Source organism: Gigantopelta aegis, chromosome 14 (assembly GCF_016097555.1).
Source record: "Gigantopelta aegis isolate Gae_Host chromosome 14, Gae_host_genome, whole genome shotgun sequence".
In the NCBI taxonomy this organism is placed as follows: Eukaryota; Metazoa; Mollusca; class Gastropoda; order Neomphalida; family Peltospiridae; genus Gigantopelta; species Gigantopelta aegis.
The window spans coordinates 41,047,968-41,068,292 of record NC_054712.1 but is presented as its reverse complement, the minus strand read 5'-3'; the positions used below and the strand labels follow the sequence as shown (position 1 = coordinate 41,068,292).

The 20,325-nt window shown below is 37.3% G+C and overlaps 1 protein-coding gene across 1 annotated transcript; it reads right to left on the bottom strand.

Moving 5' to 3' along the window:
* Window positions 1-9,948: 9,948 nt before the first annotated feature.
* LOC121389248 (glycine-rich cell wall structural protein-like) lies at window positions 9,949-19,252 on the bottom strand. The gene is made up of 3 exons (XM_041520846.1): window positions 19,160-19,252; window positions 11,213-11,432; window positions 9,949-11,003 (listed from the first exon to the last, which is right to left on the bottom strand). The coding sequence occupies exons 1-3, from the start codon at window positions 19,250-19,252 to the stop codon at window positions 9,949-9,951; spliced, it is 1,368 nt and encodes a 455-aa protein (XP_041376780.1).
* Between the last annotated feature and the right edge of the window lie 1,073 nt (window positions 19,253-20,325).

Below are 20,325 nucleotides of genomic sequence, written 5' to 3'. Positions count from 1 at the left end.
TTAAATTATGGCAACTATTGGTTACAGTCAATTTTCTGAAGTTAATTATCTTATAATTGACCGTAATCTATAGTTTACCATACATTAATTTATCAAAAGTGTTGTGTGTGTCTCTTTCTCTCTGGCTGTGTGTGTCTTTCTCTGTCTGTCTCTGTCTCGCTCTGTCTGTGTCTGTCTGTCTCTCTCTCTCTCTCTCTATCTATCTATCTATCTCTCTCTCTCTCTCTCTCTCTCTCTCTCTCTCTCTCTCTCTCTCTCTCTCTCTCTCTCTCTCTCTCTCTCTCTCTCTCTCTCTCTCAAAAAAAATAAATATTTAGACTAGGCGCCCGTGGACTTGGATTCGGCGCACGTGGACTTGGATTTGGAGGACGTGGATTTGGATTCGGAGGACGAGGACTGGGATACGGACACGCTCTGTACCACTGAGGACTTGTCTCAAAGATTTAACAACACAATCTGTTTTAATAAATGTAAATGTTTTATTTAGTCTTCAAATCTTCTGGTTTTGAGTCTGAAACGAAAATTGTTTTAGTTATCAACTTGGTGACATGATGGTTTTAAGAAAATACAAGCTTGAATATTAAAGGGACATTCCTGAATTTTCTGCAATGTTTAAGATGTTATCGACTAACAGAAACTTTTTAACGATTGTAATTGCATATGTTTCTGCATAAAATATTAGTGGCTGTATATTAAACGTGTTTTTTTTATCGTTCTAATATTTGTACTAGGTTAAATTTCATTTTATTTCCTAAAATATATTTTTTCGTACGTACGAAATTATTTGAAGAAAAAATCCAGTTTGGGCTTGTTACAAATATTAAGACGACCAGAAACACATTGAATACATAGATACTGATATTTTAAACAAGAAAATATATTTAATATGTAAGTTTAATCGTAGAAATATTTTATTAGTCGAAAACATCTAACAATGCAGCAAACTCAGGAATGTCCCTTTAAAGAGTTCGTCTGAGGTCGTAGTTTGTATATTTGGTTTATATATTGTACTCCACGACTGGTATATGAAAAAGGTTGTGCTGTCTATAGAACAAAACGTGCATATAAATATATACAATGTATGCTATTTTTGGCATCTTGTTTATGGGTATATACTAGCAAAGCAAATCCCATAGACGACAATAGTAACACAGCGTATCAATTGATACACGGATATAAATACCACCACCCCTCAGCCTTAAAGTGAATCAGAAAAACATTGGGGGTCAAGCTGCTCATTTCTGAGATAACAGGTAGCGTCTATAACTACCCTAGTTCCGCACAAAATTCGAGTACTTTTTGTTTACAGGAGCCCCATACATGTTTCAAGCGCAAGGCTACTTGATACAGTCGTACTAGATGAAATATAATTGCATACATGTTTTGCCTAGATGAAATTATTTGGGTTTTTTTTTTACAACCAACACATTCACATTTATCATCAATCACAGGACTTGTGGTGTTTACTTCTCTATCAAAAGCTGGGTGCACTTCGAACTTTGACACAGCCGGAAGTTATTTGGTTTAGTACTACCTATAGCACGAATTTGCTTCGTTTCTTTTCACTTTATTTTGGTGCTTATATCCAAGCACACTGTCTTGGGAACACAACTGAGCAATCTATCTGCCCAGGACAGTAGGTTAGTGGTTAGCGAGAGAGAAGTCGGTGTTGTGAACCGTTAAATCTCGTTGGGATGCGAACCCAGTACCTACCAGCCTTAAGACCGACGGTTTAACCACAACACCACTGAGGTCGGTGAACGAGTTTGTAGAAATACGTATCATCGTGCAGCGGTCGAGTGGTGTATAGCTGTACAGTGACCTACCTACCCTCTGTATTACAACTCTTTATTACATACCCATTTAATCTTACTATAGTAATAAAGACTATTCTAACCGTGCAATAAAAACATCTTTTATTCAACATATGTGAGATACGATATCTCGCATACGTAGTTCGTGTTCACCCAAATGACGTCATGTCCTTAGCCAGGACTCCCAGCATTCCATGCATTCCATGAATTTCAACCAACTTTCATCTCAATTAAGCTACGCGGTCTCGTGCTATAATATTTTTATGCACTATAAACTCGTGCAATAAATAACATGGCAAAGCAACTGGTATGTAGTTTTGTCTATTTAGTATTTAGCGTACAGGTATTGTGACTTGGTCTGGTATGTTGTTCTGTTTAGTATCTAGCGTACAGGTATTGTGACATGGTCTGGTATGTGGTTCTGTCTATTTAGTATCTAGCGTACAGGTATTGTGACATGGTCTGGTATGTGGTTCTGTCTAGTATTTAGCGTACAGGTATTGTGACATTGTATGGACAGACAGCGAGGACACCTATAGACACTACAGAAGGACTCGCTACAGATTAGTAGCGAGATCCGTCAACAAACTAATTCTAAACTCCTGGGATAAATGGGTTATTACGGTAAAATCCGATTAGCTATAATTAGAGCTCTGTCGGAATATACCCCGGCTTTGTTGTATTAAATTAGTAACCAGGGATGTCGAATTCATGCATTTCCTTAAAACAGCTTTATTTTCCTTTTAGTTTGTTTGGTTCTTGGAACTTAAATTTGGCTAAAGATGTTCTGAATAAATTCGTCAAATTGTTATAATTATGGGAGCCCAGCTAACCGTGATAATGAATGTATTTATTTTTAGTACCGTAGTGGAGTAGTACTTGACTATATAGGGGAATAAGGAAGGAAGGAAGGATTGTTTTATTTAACGACGCACTCAACACAGTTAAACTACGGTCATATGACGTCGGACAATAGGTTAAAGGGACATTCCTGAGTTTGCTGCAATTTTTAAGATGTTATCGACTAACAGAGAATTTTTAACGATTGTAATTACATATCAAATATATCTTGCTGTATAAAGCATTAGTGGGTTTATATTAAACGTGTTTCTGGTTGTTCTAATATTTGTACTAGGTTAAATTTCAATTTAGTTCGTAAAATTGACGTTGAATATACAGACACTGATATTCTAAATAAGAAAATATAATTAATATGGAAGTTTGATCGTAGAAATATTTTATTAGTCGGAAACTTCTTACAATGATCCCTTTAAGGACCACACAGATAATGGGAGAGGAAACCTGCTGCCTTCAGCCATAGTACTCTTTCTGATTAGCAGAAATGATCCTTTATTTTTAGCGTCCCAGGGACAGGATAGTACATTCCACACTTGTTGTAGAGCACTGGCTGGAAATATATGGAAAGAACACTGCTGCCTGTGTATAATGCTAGTCTGCTTGGGAATACTGTAAGTGTTGCTTCGTAAAGTTATCATTGCACCCTTTTTGTAATCAAACCTGAAATAGTAGTATTTGATATACCAGTCGTACAATTGATACAGTACAATTATATGAAAATAAGAACGAAAATAGCCTTGATAGGTGTAACAGCCTTTTTTTGTGGTGATATTGGAATTGACTCGTATAGTGAAAGTCGAGTTTGGCACCAACTTTACCATCGTTTACACCCATCGTGTTTGCCCTAGGGGTATTTTACCCCCAGGGGCAAAGGGTAAGGTTATGTTGCGCTTACATGATTCGTGATGTAAGTGGGTTGTTCATTATCCAGTCTCAGTTTAAAGTTTGTTTTGTTTAACGACACCACTAGAACACATTGATTTATTAATCATCGGCTATTGGGTGTCAAACATTTGGTAATTTTGACATATAGTTTTAGAGAGAAAACCCGCTACATTTTTTATATGGGCTCACCGACGGGGATCGATCCTAGACCGGCCGCGCATCAAGCGAACGCTTTAGCTATCGGGCTAAGTACTGGATTCGAACCGGCCTCGGTGGCGTAGTGGTTAAGCCATCGGACTACAGGCTGGTAGGTACAGGTTCGCAACCCGGTACCGGCTCCAACCCAGAGCGAGTTCTTAAGGGCTCAATGGGTAGGTGTAAGGCCACTACACCCTCTTCTCTCTCACTAACTACTAACCAACTAACAATTAACCTACTGTCCTGGACAGACAGCCCGGATAGTTGAGGTGTGTGCCCAGGACAGCGTGCTTGAACCTTAATTGGATATAAGCACGAAAATAAGTTGAAATACAATACTGGATTCGAATCCTAATACCGGCTCCCACACAGAGAGAGTTTTAATGTTGGTGTCCACTACACCTACATCTATCTCACTAGCCATTAACAACTAACCACTAACCTAATGTCCTAACTTACCACTAGGCTACTGCCCAGGACAGACAGCCCAGATAGCTGCATTACTATGACAGCGGACAAATATTGTAACAGAATACCACAATGACACATGCATTACAAGAAGTTTGCTCACTGAGCGCTGACCTAATTAAATTCAATGGTTAAGTAACGTTTTAACATTGGCTTTTTCACTATCAACACCATTTTTATTTAATAAAACGGCGATCGCGAGCCAGTTCGCTCAGAATATAGAACTTTAACAATTTTTCTACCCAAAAATAGTTTTGTTATATTTTTCTGATTGATTTTTCCACCGTAATTTTTCATGTTTTTAAATCGTTTAAATTTCATTCCTAATGGAAAAGCTTGAGAATTCCCTGCTAAAATCGAAGGGATTCCCCATGTCAAGCATTTTGACAGGAGGCGGTTTCATCCCAGTTCGCTAGCCAATTAATGCCTGAGATACTTGCCAAGCTATCAGTGTAAATATTTATTTTATTAGTGCAGATGAAAATCCGTAATTTTTTAATTGAAAAAAGTGAAGTTAAGAACTCTCAGCGCATGCGCACTCCATATGTTTGCTGTTATGAACTTAGTGAAAACGTCAAAGTTTGTAAACAAATGTATCAATTTCTCGATTTTATGGGCTCTTATGACTTTGGGATTGATTGTAGATTATGCTAAATGTGTGATATTTGTAAAAAATTTCTTATAAACAACACGAAGGTGTTTTTTGTGTTTCTTTTGTCCGGTAAACATCTTACATGGGTGGGCTGTACCATAGCTGCTGCTGCAAGGGGTGGATGAGTTGCGTGTTCTGTGCATTTCGTGGGCTGTCTGAGTAGTTTTTGTTCCTTAATTATTTTAGTTTGGATCGACGTAGGAGAGAAAGTAAAACAGTTTTGGAAATAACAAAAACAATATTTTTTTTCTGTGAATTTAAATAAAATTATTTCAAAAATTAAAAAAATAGCGAAAAAACTTTTTTAGACAATTTTCGATTTTTGAGCAATTTTCGTTAAAAAAACAAATCGTGTTTTTTCTTGATTATTTTAGTTTGGGTCGATATATAGGCAAAAAAGGAAAAATGTTTTGGAAATTTTAAAAAAGAACTATTGTTTCTTTTAATGTAAATAAAATTATTTCAAAAATTAAAAAGAATATGAGCGAAAAACAATTTTTTTAGAAGTAAAGTTATTGCTGAAAACGTAGGTGCCGATTGCCGTGACGCGAACGATAGTGACGTGTGTGCAACAGTCAAGTAAACTATAATTATTTCAGTTTGCAGATTAGAATGCCCCTGTTACACAAGCACTCAACTCCGAGTTAAATAGTGTATGATTATACCCCTTCTCTATCTAGTCCGGCTCGGTCACAGACAGTCAGATAACTAGTCTATATTTAGACGGATGTAAATGTAAACAAAACGAAAAACAGTTTCCTTTTTGGTTTATTTAATTAACTTAGGATACTAGCGCCTCTCTTTATTTAAATAGTTTCTATTTATTCAAATATTTGTTTGTACACATTTTGTTGACCTTATTACATGAGCAGAACCAAGGTCTTTATTCATTGCGTATTGTTCCAACTAATAAATGTTTAAACATTTAAAAGTAACTCAGAAACATTTACCATAATTCGAAGCATATTAGTACTCGCAAATAAGTATAACTTGCCCATATGATATACCAACACAATTATCTGTTAGGCATTATATATTGGTATTTGATCATGATAATGATAATAATAATAATAATAATAATAATAATAATAATAATAATAATAATAATAATAATAATTTAACTTTAAAAATGTGATATTTGCGTTACATACATTATCCTTTTATTATATAATTTTAAGTTTGTGCCTTTCTGTCAATAATGTTGCAGGCGCGTGTACATAGGGTGTGGGGTGGGGTGGCGTGTTCTAAACACCCCTCTTCAAAGCAGATTTCTTGACCTCTCCCCTGCATAGCTTACTGAACATGTGCCTGCTTTGTCAAGTTTGCTCATTTTAAAAATTAATTTGGTCTAACAGATGACATATCAGACTCTAGCCTCTATGATATCTTAGTCCCAACAAACCATACCATCGTTAAACAAATATGTTAAATGGTTTTCATTAATGTTTATCAATTAATAGAAATATCAATGACTAAGAGTGGGTTTTAGCGGCTCAATGGGCTACTACTCCGACTAAAACAAAACAGTAATCCCTGAACAATTATCATACTGTCAATAATATGCACACACAATTTACAAAGATCCTTTTAAACAGACTAACTACACATGACACTTTTACACCTGACCGTTTTGGTCGCAACAGGCATTCAGACTCCCTTTTTGGGAGAATGGAATTGCATGGTGAAGATTTTAGGCCAGCTCATTTTGCCCGAACGATGCCATTGCTCGCCCACCACCCCCACCCCCACCCCACCCCCCCCCCCACCCGACTCTCACCTCCACCCAGTCTCGAACGCTTATGATGTTCCTAACGGCCAGGTATAATTATACAGAGACCCTTTCCCCAACTAATATCTTATGCTTTTTATGGTCGAAACTGCCATAAGGCAGTCAGTGATAATTAATTTAAAGTGTTTTGATGCTATTTTTAATTGTTCATCAATAAAAGTCAAACGTATTCCTGTTGTAGTAACTGATCATTATAGTACTAGTTATAAATAAATAAATAAATTCCAGAGGACTAGGAATACTAGGATTGAAAGTCCTGTGGACTAGGAGTACCAGGAATAAAAGTCCCACGGACTTACATTCCTCGAAATGCACGTCCCACAGACTTAAATTCCTAGGAATACAGGTCCCACAGACTAGGATTCCGAGGAATGGAAGTCCGATCGGACAAAGATTAGAAAATCACAATTAATCAGATTGTGACTTACCGTCAAAATATAAACTTACAAAACATATTATTAAACATTATGCTGGTGCATATAGAAATTGTCTTTTGTTGTTCACCAAATGTTAGTTTTTTTGGAGTTACCAGTTTTCATATATATGTTTTTAAAACAATTTTGGGCTACATATTGACGGGGGGGGGGGGGGGGGGGGGGGTATATTTCTTCGTGTTGAACACATGGACATATAGCCTACTTTATATCTGTAGTTGCTTTATATACTTTTGAAAAAAGCAAGATATTCGTCCTACTTCAATATTGTAACAAAAATGTAAGACGATTACAAATATTCACTCACGTGTCTGATCCACAAGTCTATGACGTAAAAAAAGAATTAAGTTGATACTCAAACTTAAAAATATTTTTTGACATGGAGATTTGAACCCACAATAATCTTAAGAGACTGGTACACTTATCCATCACACTACCAGGGAAGGCTGCCAAAACCTTTTTTTTTCTCGTGTCTTTCTGGCAGCTCGTGCAAATTGCAGAGTATAACAAACGGACATCTAATTTGCCGGAGTAGTATTTCTGTCACTCCTGTAGAAGGAATTTAAGTCCGGTAGGAATACAAGTCCTAGGATAAAAACAACTTAAAAATAAACCAGGAATGAAAGTCCAGGTAGGACTATGGTTCCTAAGCTATGGAGGTCCGATAGGACTACTGTTCCTAGGAACCGAGGTCCTACGGACCTCGGTTCCTATGGACCTGCGTTCCTTTTACACCGGCCATCTAGAGCGATATTCCACCTCTATTGTTGGACACATCACACACACCATCAGAAAGATGCACAATATATGTCTTGATTATGTCAGTGAATATGGCTTAGGATATATTATAGGCAAATGCTCACTGGGCAAATAGTCGAACCCAGAATTGATTGTTTACTTTACGTGTGGGCAATAAAAATGACTGGTATCACCGGTGAGGCAGGCTATGCTCGTCTTTCGGGAACACCTGATACCATCACTGCCGTGATAGTGATTGACGAATAGATGCCACCACACACACACACACACACGCGCGCGCGCGCGCGCGCGCGCACATAAACACACACACACATACACCACACACACATACGCACACACAGACACACATACACCACACAGACACACATACACCACACATACACACACATGCACATATACACACATATACATACACCACACACACACACACACACACCACTTTTGATAAATTAATGTATGGTAAACTATAGGTTACGGTCAATTATCTTCACAAAATTGACCATAACCAATAGTTACCATAACTTAATCATGAGTTGTTGGGGTTTTTTTTCATTTTAATGAACACACTTCTGTATTATGACTGTTACAAATCTGTCTTTAAGTAGAGTGTATCGCGGAAATTCGCTTTGTAAATACCATTTAATAAAGATTTCAACGTCAGGTTATTAACGATATTGATCAACTTACTTAGGCTTTTGAAGCCTGCAATGTCACCCGGGGTTTTGTGGCATTTAATGAGTTTTTGTTTTTATTAAAATGGGTCGAACATCTACGAATTAATTCAATAGAATTAGCACTAATAATTTTTTCTTCTTCTCTTTTTCCGTATAAACGGAAATCCGTTCGTGGTATTGTCGATCACTATAACCAATACGTAACCGAAACAACCGTTCGCGTGTTACGCCAAGCCCTGTATATACAGTGAATACCTCTAGACCGTTGAGCTCTGTCTAAACTGTTTATCAAACCCGTTTATCAAACAGTCTAAGGAAGCTGTCCATGAGAGTGGCAGTGCTCTTGCAGGCGACCAAAGATGCAGCATGGAGTGGTGGTCCTCTTATAGGCGATAGAGACACGGTGTCCTGTGAATGGCAGTCCTCTTATATGCGAGTTAACGACGTTGTGTACGGTGAGTGGCAGTCCTCTTATAGACGAGTTAACGACGCTGTGGCCTGTGAGTGGCAGTCTTCTTATAGACGATGTAAGATGGAGTGTTTTTGGAATGGCAGTCCTCATGTGGCCAAATGACTTTACAGCGAGTCGTAGGTACAATCATAACACTCTGCCTTGTATGGAGATACAATGCTTGACACGATAATGATTTTATACTTTAGATTATATATCCTTTGGCCATAGGTGCTAATCTCTGACGTTTAAAATGCATTATTCTCTGGTTTGTCACCCTCTAGTGGGCTACAGATCAACTAATGAACAATATATCACAGCGACAAACGTGCGTGACATTGTCATAGCGACAACACACGCTTGTAGTAAAACTGTAGTGGAGTTTGTATTTTGTATTAGTGAATGAATAGGAATGACAAAACCGTATTCCGTGAAGAAAATCGTATCTCTGCACAAGGCAGAGTGCAAAGGATGTTTTAGGAAAAGTCGTGATTGCCTCCATGATGCACTATTATATGAAGTACTCGTCCTCAGGAAGATCTTATATTACAGCGAAGTGAGAGTGTTCGCTTGTTACTACTGTAGTGGTGTTTATCAGTCAACGCCATTATGGTTTTGGAGACGTAGTCTGAAGGAAGACTGCCATCTGGACTGTTTCGATCAATCGTAACACTGAAATTACTTCAACTTATACAATACAGTCAAATTTGCTCTAGCGTCCACCTGTATTAAGCAGCCGCCTGTGTTACGAGGTCACGTTTTTATTCCCCTGAATCATCAAATATAGTACCAACTGACCTAAATAACGCATGATAACAATGATAACAAATATACGGCATCCACGTCCACATGTACTCTGTACGACTCAAACCATTTTTCATTAATACACAAACACAGGAGACATGAATACATAAATACTTTCATTTATTAAAACAGTTTGTGTTGCTAAATCTTTGAGACAGGTCCTCAGTGGTACAGAGCGTGTCCGTATCCCAGTCCTCGTCCTCCGAATCCAAATCCACGTCCTCCAAATCCAAGTCCACGTGCGCCGAATCCAAGTCCACGGGCGCCTAGTCCAAGTCCATGTGCTCCGAATCCGAGCCCGTGTCCGTGTCCAGCGAAACCAAGTCCAGCTCCGAGCCCGTGTCCGTGTCCAGCGAAACCAAGTCCAGCTCCAAGTCCGTGTCCGTGTCCAGCGAGACCAAGTCCACGGACGCCTAGTCCAAGTCCGTGTCCGTGTCCAGCGAGACCAAGTCCACGGACACCTAGTCCAAGTCCGTGTCCGCGTCCAGCGAATCCAAGTCCAGCTCCGAGCCCGTATCCGTGTCCAGCGAGACCAAGTCCACGGACGCCTAGTCCAAGTCCGTGTCCGTGTCCAGCGAAACCAAGTCCAGCTCCGAGCCCGTGTCCAGCGAGACCAAGTCTAGCTCCGAGCCCGTGTCCGTGTCCAGCAAGACCAAGTCCAGCTCCGAGCCCGTGTCCAGCGAGACCAAGTCCAGCTCCGAGCCCGTGTCCAGCGAGACCAAGTCCAGCTCCGAGTCCGTGTCCGTGTCCAGCGAAACCAAGTCCAGCTCCGAGCCCGTGTCCGTGTCCAGCGAGACCAAGTCCACGGACGCCTAGTCCAAGTCCGTGTCCGTGTCCAGCGAAACCAAGTCCAGCTCCGAGCCCGTGTCCAGCGAGACCAAGTCCAGCTCCGAGCCCGTGTCCGTGTCCAGCGAGACCAAGTCCAGCTCCGAGCCCGTGTCCAGCGAGACCAAGTCCAGCTCCGAGTCCGTGTCCGTGTCCAGCGAAACCAAGTCCAGCTCCGAGCCCGTGTCCGTGTCCAGCGAGACCAAGTCCACGGACGCCTAGTCCAAGTCCGTGTCCGTGTCCAGCGAAACCAATTCCAGCTCCGAGCCCATGTCCGTGTCCAGCGAGACCAAGTCCACGGACGCCTAGTCCAAGTCCGTGTCCGTGTCCAGCGAAACCAATTCCAGCTCCGAGCCCATGTCCGTGTCCGTAACCGTATCCGCGTCCGTATCCTACAAAACATGAATATGTGTTCCTGTTTGTTTTCTTTTTTGTCTGAAGCGAGCAATACATTTTAAACGTTATCTTTTATTCTCGACCATGCTTCGATTACAGTTATAATTAATTTATAGTTAATCTTGGCAGTGAGATCATATTTTGTAATTTATTGACGGTAATGGTAATCTTTAGAATCTGATTTACTTAATTATACTCAACTCACCGTAACCATAGCCTGGGTATCCGTAACCATATCCGGCATGTCCGTAAACGGGGCCACCATAGCCAGCGAGTCCGTGGAGACCAGCGGCTCCATGGAGACCGCCGTTTCCGTGGAGACCAGCGACTCCATGGTAACCAGCACCATGTCCGTAGTTGTAGGTTGGGTACCAGGCGAGAGCAGTGCAGCACACAAGTGCGAACAGAACAGTGGACAGGGCGGTCTGCAAAGAAATAATTGATTTATAAACACGTACGAAACAAAAGGAAAACAAAATTTAAGCAATAGTTTCACTGACACCCCAGCTATACGGCTATTTTGATGTGTGACATTTGGTCATTTCGAATTTTGGTCAGTAGAGAGAGAGAAAGGAAAGCCGCTATTTCTAACGATAAAACAGAAAGATACATGAAGTTTCCAACAGACAGGTCATAACATTCCATGCGCTTTGGTGTAGCAGTGGTTGGGGCACTGGTTGGGACGAGAAAACTGCCGAGTCTATCGAGGACGATCGATCCTCCGATCCACCGTGCCTCGGCTCAGTGCTTTACCACTGATTCACATCTCAGTCTAGGACAGACTGCAGTCGTCGACGTAGGACATCTGGTTGACAAGACTCATTAAAAGGTTTGAAGGAAAACACCATATCCATAAACTCTTTTGAGTTTACCTTTGAAACAATTTTATGAAACAAAAATTGGCGTTTGTATTGTCATTACTGCTGTAGCCATATACTGAGAAGAAATGTCTTAAATATTAACGCTAATTAAAATTAAGAACAAGATGGAACCAAATATTATCTTTCTATGTGGCTTAGTTCCGGAGTTATGGTGATATTTAGCTAGAACGGCGGCCATTTTCCCCACCATATTGGATTTGTGACTTTAAAGTGACTGTGAGGTGTCCAGTAAACTGAAAAAATTAATCACCTGGGGTTGAAAACAGACCTCGAACATCTTTCAGTGTGTGGCTTAGTTTCAGAGCTGTGGCCGTTTTTGCTAAAAATTACCTTGAAAATTACCTTTGACATTGAAAATGACCTTGAAACAGAAATGGAATGAATGAATGAATGAATGTTTAACGACACCCCAGCACGAAAAATACGTCGGCTATTGGGTGTCAAACTATGGTAATGCAAATAAATAAAGTGATGATCAACATCAATATAAAAATTCAAGGTTTAAACAAAAACAGTGTAAAGAACTGTGCAAAAATACAAATACAAATATCACAGAATTTTACGGACACCGAATTTTACTCTAAACTTCAATTTGTGCTGTATTGGCCATTCTCAAAGAGAATGTTACACCCCTGCACCACGGTGAGGTTACAGCACGCGCAGGGGTGAAACAGAAATGGATTCTTTGCACCAAAAACATAGAAAAAGTGGTATTATACAAGAGCTAACATGAGCTGAGATATGACATTTTCTTTTACCAGCATCGGCTATGTTGGATTTTGTGCATACAGGCCACCAGGAGACTACCCCAACTTGTATGCGGTGATGTTTTAAAACATTATTCTCATACCTAACACCATGCCACATTTCAAAAAATTGTCACAAAGTGCACAATTTTGATAAATTTTGACATATTCCCTCTCCGCTAATACCATCATCTTCACCCAACGAAATATTAGCAAATTTGAAAATACACCTTGAACAACGTCAAATTAGAATTACAGAAGGCAGAGTGCTATAATCTTAAGACATGTTTGTTGTTACTTTTGTTATTATTAAAGGGACATTCCTGAGTTTGCTGCATTGTAAGATGTTTCCGAAAAATAAAATATTTCTACGATTGAACTTATATATTAAATATATTTTCTTGTTTAGAATATCAGTGTCTGTATATTCAATGTGTTTCTGGTCGTCTTAATATTTGCAAGAAGCCCAAACTGGATTTTGTCTTCAAATAATTTCGTACGTACGAAAAACATATATTTTAGAAAATGAAATGAAATTTAACCTAATATAAAACGTAGAACGATCAGAAACACGTTTAATATACAGCCACTAATATTTTATGCAGAAAAATATATTTGATATGCAATTACAATCGTTAAAAAGTCTCTGTTAGTCGATAACATCTTTAAAATTGCAGCAAACTCAGGAATGCCCCTTTACGGTGTGAATGTATGATAAACAGATCATTTAAAAACAAAATTTATCACATTTAACATAATTAGCTTTAGTCCAAAATAAACAATAGAAAACTCACGTTCATGTTGACTGTTGTTGTACTAGGACGATGGGATTCTGAAATCTGTCAGCTGAAAACTGTGATGACCAGTGAAGACAGACACACACTTTTTATACTATTTGCACACTCACAGTCACCGTCACGCCAAAGTGGATTATTATTACTGAATAAAATCAGCATTGAACTGTCCTTAAGCGGACTTTATGCGATATAACTGTTTAATAGGCGAACATTTGAAACACAGCAATATAATCTCAGAGGTGAATTCGGCTCTTAATATGTTAATTAGTTCAACAATGGCTACTTTATAATCTCTATATCATATCATGCACTAAATATTTGAAAACAAACGAAAATACTCAGAATTATTATTATAAGAGTGTCGGTGTTCAAAGGAAAATGGCGACTAACATGATTACACAAATTATTAAATAATTATGAAAACAACACAAAGAGTTACCAAGGGTTAAATGATCCCATGACAAACCCCAACATTAAATAACAAAGATAAAAGAAATTATCATTATTACCTCATTTGATATACTCGAACATAGGCATTTTGTAAAAAAAAATTTATTTTTACAGAGGGAACAATATCAAAAACACATTTCAATTTTTAATATGTTTGGTTAAATACTTTATTAAATCTGAACGACAAAACTGTATTCCGATATCAAAATCGTGTCTCTGCACAAGGTAAAGTCCAAAGTAAGTTAGGTAAAGATGTGTTTGCTTCTAAAGGCCCCTGCGCGTGCTGTAACCTCACCGTGGTGCAGGGGTGTAACATTCTCTTTGAGAATGGCCAATACAGCACAAGTTGAAGTTTAGAGTAAAATTCAGTGTCCGTAAAATTCTGTGATATTTGTATTTGTATTTTTGCACAGTTCTTTACACTGTTTCTGTTTAAATCTTGAATTTTTATATTGATGTTGATCATCACTTTATTTATTTGCATTACCATAGTTTGACACCCAATAGCCGATGTATTTTTCGTGCTGGGGTGTCGTTAAACATTCATTCATTCATTCATTGCTTCTAAAGGAGGACTGCCACTTCCTTAGGAGATACGTAACAGGATATTTCATCTTCTTGCACCGCCCGTGGTAGCACTGTCATTCCCACGACTAGCTTATAAATTCCAAATTTACACAGGAATAGAGTTCAATGGAATATATATGTGATGGCATGCACTCATGAATCACTGTAAAAACAGGGATGATAGGTGTTCTCGAAAGGTGAGCATGTTCTGCCCCAACGGTGGGACCCGTCATGAGCACAGCCTACAGCCATTAAGTCCATAGTTGAGATATACCAGATTTTAGCCAAACAGATGAAAATGTACAAGGTCAAAATATGGTATTGCATTGTGAAATGGCCTCTGTGTGTCTACCATGAACATTTTTGAAGGCTTCCAGGAGTCAGTGGATGTTATAACCCTGATCAAAGAACTTCTTTACCAGAACGATACGTCGGTCTTCAAAATCGGCATATATTGAGCATGCCCAAAGGTATATCAGAAGTTGAGAAATATAGACACCAAAAGTTGGAGAAGAAGGAATATTACTCAGCATAAAATTATTATTTGAAAGCTGAAGTCATCCCTTTTATCATAACGCATTGTATGAATAAAGGAAGGACATGTTTCATTTAACGACGCACTCAACACATTTTATTTACGGTTATATGGCGTCAGACATATGGTTAAGGACCACACAGATACAGAGAGAGGAAACCTGCTGTCGCCACTTCATGGGCTACTCTTTTCGATTAGCAGCAAGGGATCATTTATATGCACCCTTCTATAGACAGGATAGTACATACCACGGCCTTTGATATACCAGTCGTGGTGCACTGGCTGGAGCGAGAAATAGCCCAATGGGCCCACCGACGCGGATCGATCCCAGACCGACCGCGCATCGAGCAAGCGCTTTACCACTGGACTACACCCCGCCCCCGTCATTCTGAATACCTAGGTATACATGTAGAAACAGATTTGATACGTTTTGTACTTTGCGTTATGTCTCTGGGTTTATGTTGTTTTACAAGGCGACATCAATGGCGGGGCCAGATCAGGCTGACGACCTGATATCATCACTGTTCTGACAGTGATTCATGAGTGCATGTTATCACGACTCTACGTATTCTAATGAGCTCTGTCTGGTGCTAGTTATGATTTAGTAAACTAGACTGAGAGTGACGGGCCTCTTTTTTTTGGCAGTGCAAGGCGATTGAAATCTTCAGTTAAAGATCTCGTCGAGAGTGCACGTTCTCCTAAATACAAGCCACTAGATAGAGATTCATGGAATCAACCACTATTTTGCCAAATGCCCATTCGACTCTGCACTGTGCAGAGATACTGCCATGGTCATGTATTACGGTTTTGTCGTTGATAGTGTTATAAATTACGCTCTTGTTTACTCTATACATTTTACAGGGGCAGTAATACGTAATACTGGTCGTGATGTCACGTTCATGCAAGCTCAAGAGTAAAAGTAGTACACAATGAACATAGTATTATCAACAATATATTTTAATAATAATATTATTATTAAGTAATATTAATTTGTTTTACTCATTGAAACATTATGTATATTAACGGTAAACGATTGTTGTGTCAAGCCTTCATGACCGGTAGCCGCTGAAAACAATGTCCGTCAAAAGACATCCCTCAACACCCAAAAAACACTCCTGACAACACCTCACCCCCCCCCCCCCCCAAAAAAAAAAAAAAAAAAAAAAAAAAAAAAAAACCCAAACAACAACAACAAAAAAAAAAAAAAAAACAACAACAAATAAAAAAAAAAAAAAAAAAAAACCCAACAAAAAACCCAGCAACAACCAAACAAAAAACCCAGAAACAAACAAACAACAACAAACCCACCCACAACAACACAAAACAAAGCAACAACAAAAATAAAAAATACTACGGTACATCAGTTAGAAGATATTCCAGATTGTTTTTAATACATACATACACAAACCTTAAAAAGAAATAATAATTGGAAGAAAACAATATTCATAATTGGAGTGTATATAATTGGAGTGTATATTAATTTAATTTCAACGGGACAGTATTTTATATATTTACACATAAACGTTTTCAAATATATCTCAATTAAAGTTTATCCTTATGAATGTTTTGTTTGCTATATATTTTAAACAAGATTGCGAAACAGATTAAATAGTTTTATTGCCAATCTGAAACCAATACATATATTCTATTAAATTCGGCGCCGTATTTGAGTACAAAAGGTCATGAAAGTTTAAAAGTGCATTTATTAAAACTTCAATGCACTTTATGATGAATAAATTGTAATCTGTTCATAGTTGACCTCTCGTCTTGTCCAAGGATTCACCAAATTAGCATATTACGAGCAGAATTCGCCTCTGTGATTACAGCACCGTGTTTTAAATATATTCAGCAATAATAGTTATTGTGTGCGAGACTGTGAGTGTATAAACAGTATAAATAGTGTGTGTCTATCTTCACTGGTCATCACAGTTTTCAGCTGACAGTTTTCAGAATCCCGTGGTCTTAGTACAACAACAGTCAACATGAATGTGAGTTTTCCTAGTTAAATGTCCTGTTGAATACTTCGAATTATGAACTCTTTTCCACGCTTTGCTAGCTTATCCAGTCGAGTTCTAATGAGAAAGTATTAAGATCATCAAGATGTTTGTTTTTAAAAAGAACAACAAAATAAATATACAGAGTGACATATTGTTATCTTGTTAAATAATATCTGTAAATCTTATATATATATAAATCAAGCAGATGTTTTAGATGTAGTAATACTGCTGACATTTATGCGCATACATGTAATATTTTTTATACCGTTGGCAACAGTTTTAATTTTTGTTCCTAAATAAATATAATATATTATTTTACTTTTTCCATTTGATACTTTCCGTTAATTATTAGTTAAATTTCATAAAATATATATTACAGTAAAATGCATGGGTCCTTTATACCACTTATCACTATCATACTGTGGCCTTCCATGTGAGTACCATGTGAGTACCACGTGAGTACCATGTGAGTACCATGGTTTTGGGTGCAGTTACTATTTGCTATGAGGACTTACGTGATCCTTCACTTTCTTCCCATCGGTATAAGGAACTAAATCGTGAATATTCATGGAAATAAAGAAATGATTAAATTCCTTTGATGTCAGTATTAATCATTATTAAATTCCTTTGATATCTGTATTAATAATTATTTGATTTCTTTGATATCAACATTAATAATTATTAAATTTCTATATCAGTATTAATAATTATTAGGTTTTTTTTATATCAGTATTAATAATTATTAGATTTCTTTGATATCAGTATTAATAATGATTAGATTTGTTTGATATCAAGTATTAATAATTATTATATTTCTTTGATATCAAGTATTAATAATTATTAGATTTCTTTGATATCAGTGTTAATAATTTTATATTAACTCGACTTTTCTCTTGGCACTCTATCAAAGCTGCATTGCAAAGATATTTTAAAATTTTTGTTTTAAAAGGTAAATATTATATTATGTCCTAAGAGCCCATGCACGGTATGATGGACACTCCCAGTTTACTGTTGTATTTCAAGACGTGTCCCGTGTTTCATAAAATATATATTACAGTAAAATGCATGGGTCCTTTATACCACTTATCACTATCATACTGTGGCCTTCCGTGTGAGTACCATGTGAGTACCACGTGAGTACCATGTGAGTACCATGGTTTTGGGTGCAGTTACTATTTGCTATGAGGACTTACGTGATCCTTCACTTTCTTCCCATCGGTATAAGGAACTAAATCGTGAATATTCATGGAAATAAAGAAATGATTAAATTCCTTTGATGTCAGTATTAATCATTATTAAATTCCTTTGATATCTGTATTAATAATTATTTGATTTCTTTGATATCAACATTAATAATTATTTGATTTCTTTGATATCAACATTAATAATTATTAAATTTCTATGATATCAGTATTAATAATTATTAGGTTTTTTTTATATCAGTATTAATAATTATTAGATTGTTTGATATCAAGTATTAATAATTATTAGATTTCTTTGATATCAGTATTAATAATGATTAGATTTGTTTGATATCAAGTATTAATAATTATTAGATTTCTTTGATATCAGTATTAATAATTATTATATTTCTTTGATATCAAGTATTAATAATTATTAGATTTCTTTGATATCAGTGTTAATAATTTTATATTAACTCGACTTTTCTCTTGGCACTCTATCAAAGCTGCATTGCAAAGATATTTTTAAATTTTTGTTTTCAAAGGTAAATATTATATTATGTCCTAAGAGCCCATGCACGGTATGATGGACACTCCCAGTTTACTGTTGTATTTCAAGACGTGTCCCGTGTTACGGTGTAGTTGTTGGCGCCAAGAAAATCTACACAACCAAACTAAACACTTCTTAGTCATAATATTAAATGTCTTCTTCTTATTAAAGTTATTTATTTATTATTATATTTTAACACTGCGTGGTTTGTTTACGTTGTGGAGTCAAAGATCAACATTCTTGGAACAAAGGTAGTTTCGTCCCAAAATCCCAAAATACTATAATTGTGTGGTTAGTGACTGCAGGACACTTGTAAATATTTACAGAATGTTTTTTATTAGTATTTTTGTATTTGCAGACCGCCCTGTCCACCGTTCTGTTCGCACTTGTGTGCTGCACTGCTCTCGCCTGGTACCCCACCTACAACTACGGACATGGTACTGGTTACCATGGAGTCGCTGGTCTCCACGGAATCGGCGGTCTCCATGGAGCCGCTGGTCTCCACGGACTCGCTGGCTATGGTGGCCCCGTTTACGGACATGCCGGATATGGTTACGGATACCCAGGCTATGGTTACGGTGAGTCCAGTTTAAGTGATTACCATTACCTGATCATATTATTTCCACACAACTATGAGAAGCGCGTACCCTGGAAATAAAATGATAAAACAAGATATACAGAAACATGTTTCGACTAGAATAGCTGAGCGGTTAATTTTGATCAAAAGTCACGTTACTGTACAGGTATGTTAATGTCGATATGTTAATAAGGGACAGCTGGTTTAATACGCTTGTCATGGGCACATATTTTACTGAGGACGATCTGTTAGTTATACAAAACCATGGTTTGAATAAAAAAAATCCACTACAAATATCAAGCGCAACAGAGATTAACAAAACGGCTCATACTGTGATGTTGTTGGGATCAATTCTCAGACTTGGTTTATTAATGAGACAAAGAAAATAGTGATGGTTTATTAATGACACAAAGACTATAGTGATGGTTTATTAATGAAACAAAGAAAATAGTGATGGTTTATTAATGACACAAATACTATAGTGGTGGTTTATTAATTAGACAAAGACTATAGTGATGGTTTATTAATGAGACAAAGACTATAGTGATGGTTTATTAATGAGACAAAAACTATAGTGATGGTTTATTAATGAGACAAAGACTATAGTGATGGTTTATTAATGAGACAAAGACTATAGTGATGGTTTATTAATGAGACAAGGACTATAGTGATGGTTTATTAATAGTGATGGTTTATTAATGAGGCAAAGAAAATAGTGATGGTTTATTAATGACACAAAGACTATAGTGATGGTTTATTAATGAGACAAAGAAAATAGTGATGGTTTATTAATGACACAAAGACTATAGTGATGGTTTATTAATGAGACAAAGACTATAGTGATGGTTTATTAATGAGACAAAGACTATAGTGATGGTTTATTAATGAGACAAAGACTATAGTGATGGTTTATTAATGACACAAAGACTATAGTGATGGTTTATTAATGAGACAAAGACTACAAAGACTATAGTGATGGTTTATTAATGAGACAGACTATAGTGATGGTTTATTAATGAGACAAAGACTATAGTGAT